Below are 6,259 nucleotides of genomic sequence, written 5' to 3' on the forward strand. Positions count from 1 at the left end.
AAAAAAAAAAAATGCTTTTCTAAAGGACAGTGATATTTACCCATTAGATGTGACACAAGAGCGTAATCAATGCGAAATGCCGATGTTGTTACATTGTATTGCTGATATCTTTGATTATCATATTGGGTCATGGTGCTTAAATTACCAATAGCTAGCCCCTTAACATGTGCCTCTATTCGTCTGTCTACCTGTCCGTCTATCGGACTGTGCAGAATCTGCGACAAACATATTCCTGTTTACGAAAATCAAAAAATCGCCTATAGATTTGAAACGGAATTTGAATATGAGAAAGCACGCCTAATAAAAACTGAGAGCAGCTTCGCTTTCCATCATTTTTTGCTCGTTACATATACATGAAAGCTCATACACGTTATAGTTTTTCACTTTCAGTCTACAAAAGTAGAAAAAGATTATTATTATTATTATTATTAATTTCGCCAGAGAAATAAATTCTAAGACTAAACTCTTAAAAGCACTAGCATCTAAGGCTATCGGCTTTTTATTAAAAACTCTACCGCACTTGAGATTCGAACCCACGACCATTGACTTGCTAGTCGAGATTCCTCCCCTTCGGCTACTCAGGCGGATAGAGAGAAAAAGATTAGCCATGACCATTCAAATGTGATTCTCGCCTTTCTTTTTAGCCTTTTTGTACAAAAGATTCGGTCAGAGCAGAATATAAGTTTCTTATTTGTTTTCTTTAAGTGACGTCTTTTCGTATTCATCATACAAAAATTTGTCGAGCAACTTGTCGAGCATTGATATTCTTAAGAAAATAAATTTTTCTTAATTTTCCAGAAAATGATGTTACCTTCGGTCAAAGTTCAAGAATGAGGAAAAAATTATACTGAACTCTTTTCCAATTCTCATGGTTTTAGAAAAACTCAATGCTCATTGAAGTGCAAAAAACAAAAAAAAAAATTGATTTATTGCATTTGCTTATATTAATTTTTAAATTCATTGAAAAAAAAAAAATACATTTCTCGTTTTTAGTTTTTACAACACTCAGTAATTATATATATATAGGTTTTGAATTAAAGCTAAAAAACTTGATAAAAAATAAATTTCTGTATTCGTTGCTTTTTTTCTTCTTCTTCTTTTCTACTGATATAAAAAATTATTATTATGATTATTTAAATTTGATTCAATATTTACTCATAAACATTGTGTTTTTTTTTTTTTTTTTAAGTCTATTTTGTGCATAAATAAAATATGACACACTTTGTACTTAAATTGTAATAACAGAAAGAATTAAATAATCTTAAGATATAGGGGACCTTTGACGAAAACCTAGATTTACAAAATATGATTAAAAACCTGCGTAGAGTTTTTTAAATCAAACAATAAAAGAATTATAATATATAGAATTGAAGACCAATTTTAGATATCCCCCACCTCAAGCGCACATATAAAAATTCTTTTCGCTCGGTGTACCAAGCGATTTCATTCCCAGATAAAGATTTTGCAAAGCTAAGACACGTTTGTGATCGATAACTTAGATCATTAATCATTAATCTAGTCTTATTAATGGAATATATATTGGAACTTATTAGATTTTACCTTACGTTCATTACATTTTTTATCGCTTATGGCTGCATCACGATTATTTTCAATATTAAACTGCAGACTACTTTGAGGCTTTAAGCAGTAGGTTTAGATATTATGGCACATTGGCGCAAAATCACTCACATGTTCATATTTCATTCTCATCCACAAACCTAGAAAATATATGCGAATTCTCCTTTTTCTGTGTATGACTATCGTGATCATTTTAAACATAAACAGTACAAGAAATATGGAGAAATTAAGACCGAATCATGTACTACTTAAAGATATATAGCCTAATTATCTCGCACCAAACAACATTGATAAACGCACACTTTTCGTCAGGTGGTACACAAAACACTACGCTTTCACGTCATTTTATACAAGGAGAAAAAGTATCTATATATATGTATATATATATGTATATAATCGTCATGCGTTCTTAAAGAGTAAGTGAATTGTTTTTTAATTTCTAAGATGTTAAGAGATGGCATTATAGAATAGCAACAATTGAAAAAATATACCTTACAAGCTATAACGTCCCTTACCCAACATTCTTTTCAAAACATTCACGCATGACTGAATATCCTCTGAGTCGTTTAACCAGCTGTTTAAACTGCGTTCGAGCCTGTGTAAGCGATTGATGCCTAAACGCGAGCCACCATATTTAATTGCGGCTATGCAGCTACAGGTTAAAGTACGAAAGCACTGTTTCCTTATGGCATTATGTATGAAATTATCCCAATTTGGGGTGGCTCGCACATAAGGCCAAGCCATGCAAGTATAGTCAATTAAGGCATCCCAATGACTTGAATCTTGTAATTGCTTAATATGTTGACTAAGCAAACGTCTAAATTCATTTAAATGCAGAGAAGCTCTTGTATAGGCTGTGCTATCAGTTTTCTTGCATAGCCTAGACGTGGGCAAGGATTTGAAAATCATACGTTTAGCATGCAGCAGCTCCTGTTCCATGTATCTAAAAAAAATATATGTAATATATATATATATATATATGTTCCCTTCTTTTTTCGTAATTATTGAATTTCTAACTTACTGTATGTCAGGCATTGGTAGCTGAGCTCTCAAATCTTTTTCAACCTTAGCATCACCGGCAGCTAATTCATTTACAATTAATTCAACCAATTGCTGCCGAGTTAAGCCTTGAAGCAAAGTATGTAGTGGAATTTCATCACTTGTTTGCGCTATAGGCCTTTCAAGTTCTTGTAAGTTGGGTTTCTTGAAATTCGGACTGCTCGGCCATAATTCTTGGCTAGCGTCAGGTTTGATGGGTGAGATACCGTCGTAAGCTTTCGGCTCTGGCGGCAGCGTACCCATAGCTAACCGTTTGCGGGGTGAACTACGCAAAATCATGCTCGTGCTCATTGGCACTTTCGTAGGTGTTCTTTGAAATGGGCTGCGCACATTGTTCGCAGCAACAGCAGCCGCCTTTTCAGGCGTCCATTTTAATAACGGTTTACGTCTCCCTCGCTGGCGTATTATTAGTTCATCTGGCGAATGCGTCAAGCTTGCATAGTCTTGAGCTAAAGCTACATTGGTAATATTATCTACAGGCGTTGCAGCAAAAATCGTGGCTGGTTCATTTGGTCGATTAGCATTTGTTGGTGTCGTAGCCACTCGTAAAGGCTCTAAGCGATCAGCTAAAACTGTACGTATTCCTTGTCGCGGCGCCGCCATATTCATTAATGGTTTTAAAGTTACACTTGACGATCTTTCCGCTCTCCCAATCTACCCTTGCCAATATTAAGCGCTCAAAATAAGCAGCTGGTACAGTTTTTATTTTTTATGTGTATCACATCTGGTAAATACTTTTTTTGTAGCCTTAACAAAATGGTTTATTGTTGCCAAATTTTTTTACTTCTCTATTTTGCATTGTTACTGCTAACAAAAAATACTGCACTAGCTAAACTGCTCATAATTGGGTTTAGATAGCTAAGGGCGTATCTTGTCAGCTGCTTTTTTCATAATGCGGATTCAGTCTGCTGGCATTGGAGATTGTAGTATTAGCTAAAGTAATAGAACGTTTGACACACAACAGCTTGCATGGATTAATCTAATCTAAGCGATCAACAGAGTATGTTCCTGTAAGAATTATGCCGTTTACCAACACTGTTTCTAGTAGCAAATTGGAACGACAAAACACATACGGTATTACTTTTAGAGCATTAAAATAAACATGGCACCACCTTTACAGCTACAATTTCACACGGTACTGCTTTTACAGCAAAATTATATTGCACATACAACAGCTGTTCAAATGCAATTGACAATAAATTGTGTAAGCCGCGCATTCATTAATTTGCTTTGTATGGTTGTGTGTAATTTTGATTTTTTTGTAAGGAATTATGGAACATTTAAAACAAGTTATTAAAGCTTATGAAAAATGGGTGGCGTCCAATCCTGAAGTTGTATGTGATGTGGAAACAACAACAAAATGGGTTTCTTATTTTATAGCAGGTATGCATTATGAATAATTAACCGGAATTTGTGTGTCAATTAAATGATAAAAAAAAACTTAGGACGCATTTCTAATTCATCTGTGGTCAGCGAACTGGTATACACCCTCTCTAACATAATGGTTTTGTACAATGATCGTATTATACACAATGCTAGACAATTGACGGATGCTGCTAGGCCTGCAAATGACGCTTTGGAAAATGACGATTTTCTAGACGTTTCGGGCAGCAAAATTTGCTATCGTCTAAAGGTCATATTAACCACACTTGAATACTGCGAGGTGTTTTTAGAAATATCAGCTAAACGCGTGTTCGGTAATCGCGGCAAATGGATTATTATTGCTGTACTGCAAACGATGAAAGCTTTGGGACGATGTTTTATCTTAATGCATTCAACTGAACGAATTATTACGACACCAACTTTACCCACGTTAAATAGAAGGACTTTTGCAAGAAAAGGCAATGTCAGTAAGTCAAGTGGCAATAACAAGAGTGCATTAAACGCACAAAGTTATGTTTACATATTAAAACGTTCAGGACGAGTTGTCCGCCGAGTTGAAGGAGCTCTACCTATGCAATGTCGTAGCTTCAAACTAAATGAGGAATTAAATGAAATGCGGCGTGAACAAGTGCCAAAAATTCTAATTCAAGCCGAATACATGTACATAGCTAAACCGTTGATACATTTGGCCGCCATGGGCATGTTTGGCCAAAAATCTTGGAAACAATATATACTTGCTTTGGTGATGGATTTAGCTAGTATTAATATATATCAAAGGAACCGTCATTTGATGACTAAACGGCAACAATTGATATTATCCCATCGTTGCATTAATTTGTTGCTTTACATCGTGCGATCGCCGGTTTATGAGTGTTATACTCAATCTAAATTAAATAATTTCTTAACTTTTGCGACCAATAGCATACCTATTTTTAAAATACTAACTGAACCTCTTAAAGAATACATTCCTCATTGGCAAAATACTTACTACTACTTGTGGTCAACATAAACCGTATCGTTTAACAAATGGTTTTTTTAATATTCATTAAGGTTACTAATATTTTGTTTTTAGTATATGGATGCGGGCGGTGTATGTGTTTTAAAATGAAATATATATATATTTTAATTGAAAAGGTGCGAATGTATGCGAAGTGTAAAGAAAATTGCCATCGTTATAATAATTAATATATATCGATATTCCTTTTTTGTTTTTATAAATTAAAACAATATTTTAAAAATATACACAATTTCGTTGTTTTATTTATGTTTGACTCAATTTTTTTTTCCTTTTTCTTACTTCTATTTTTTTCTTCTTTCTTTTAGAAATATGTAAATCTCTTTAGTTGATCTTACATAGGAAAGCAAAGATATATGTGTACATAAACTTATATAAATGTATAATTTTTATTGTGTCGTCTTGTAGTGTCGATTATATATATATATATAAATGTAATCCTTTTTTTCTCTCAGCGTTTTTAATTATATATAACATGCAAATAATGTACATATGTACATATGGCGGGGAAACTTAAACTATGCTTAGGTTATTTGTTAGTTTTGTTGCCCCCAGCATAGCTGTTATTGTAGAGGAGCGGCATAATATTTTGTTCAATTTCTAATGATTGCTTTAAAATTGAACTCATTACAAATTCAGTCGATACTATTAAACATTTAGGATTGCCGAAACGTATTAAATCGGTACATAGATGCATATCATTGGGACATGTAACAATTATGTAGGAATCGAGAGCTTGAGTGTAGATATCTGCAATAGCCTGTGCAGTACGGCGTTTCTCTTCTACTTTGCCTCCTGATGATTCGATCATTCGAACAATTTCAGAACGTGCCGGAAATACATCAGGTGTCACGTAAAAATATTTGCCAGCAAATAAAGTTGAACGTATTGTAGAATTCAGCACTTTTTCCAAAGGGAATTTAAGATTCTCATCCACTGGTATGCAATCGATTTTGTATGGTTCAGCAGGTAGGAATTTGCCAGCTTTAGCACTATCCACCAGCCATTGGGATTTGACTACAAAATCAACATGACATACCGCTTGTATAAGTTTACAGGTACGATTTTCACGGGTCATCACTAAATAGGTAGCCTCAATGGGATTGTCAACTACAATGCCACCCAAAGAACTAAAAATTTCAATCATTCATTACGAATTGTTTTTTTTATATCATTTACTATTTAAAACTTACAGTACAACCTTTTTCAAAGCTTCTACATCGC

At 34.0% G+C, this 6,259-nt stretch overlaps 3 protein-coding genes across 3 annotated transcripts; 1 reads left to right on the forward strand and 2 right to left on the reverse strand.

Annotated features, from left to right (window-relative positions):
• Positions 1 to 1,149: 1,149 nt before the first annotated feature.
• LOC119644035 lies at positions 1,150 to 3,371 on the reverse strand. The gene is made up of 2 exons (XM_038043564.1): positions 2,600 to 3,371; positions 1,150 to 2,521 (listed from the first exon to the last, which is right to left on the reverse strand). The coding sequence occupies exons 1-2, from the start codon at positions 3,244 to 3,246 to the stop codon at positions 2,071 to 2,073; spliced, it is 1,098 nt and encodes a 365-aa protein (XP_037899492.1). The 5' UTR covers positions 3,247 to 3,371; the 3' UTR covers positions 1,150 to 2,070.
• Positions 3,372 to 3,790: 419 nt separating this feature from the next.
• Positions 3,791 to 5,061, forward strand: LOC119644036 (peroxisomal membrane protein PEX16-like). Its single transcript, XM_038043565.1, has 2 exons — positions 3,791 to 4,020; positions 4,083 to 5,061. Exons 1-2 carry the CDS (start codon positions 3,909 to 3,911, stop codon positions 5,027 to 5,029), a joined length of 1,059 nt encoding a protein of 352 aa, XP_037899493.1. The 5' UTR covers positions 3,791 to 3,908; the 3' UTR covers positions 5,030 to 5,061.
• Positions 5,062 to 5,484: 423 nt separating this feature from the next.
• LOC119644037 (PAX-interacting protein 1-like) lies at positions 5,485 to 6,253 on the reverse strand. Its single transcript, XM_038043567.1, has 2 exons — positions 6,229 to 6,253; positions 5,485 to 6,165 (listed from the first exon to the last, which is right to left on the reverse strand). The coding sequence occupies exon 2, from the start codon at positions 6,111 to 6,113 to the stop codon at positions 5,565 to 5,567; it is 549 nt and encodes a 182-aa protein (XP_037899495.1). The 5' UTR covers positions 6,114 to 6,165; positions 6,229 to 6,253; the 3' UTR covers positions 5,485 to 5,564.
• Positions 6,254 to 6,259: the final 6 nt, after the last annotated feature.

This window comes from Glossina fuscipes, unplaced genomic scaffold, assembly GCF_014805625.2.
Source record: "Glossina fuscipes isolate IAEA_lab_2018 unplaced genomic scaffold, Yale_Gfus_2 80916, whole genome shotgun sequence".
In the NCBI taxonomy this organism is placed as follows: domain Eukaryota; kingdom Metazoa; phylum Arthropoda; class Insecta; order Diptera; family Glossinidae; genus Glossina; species Glossina fuscipes.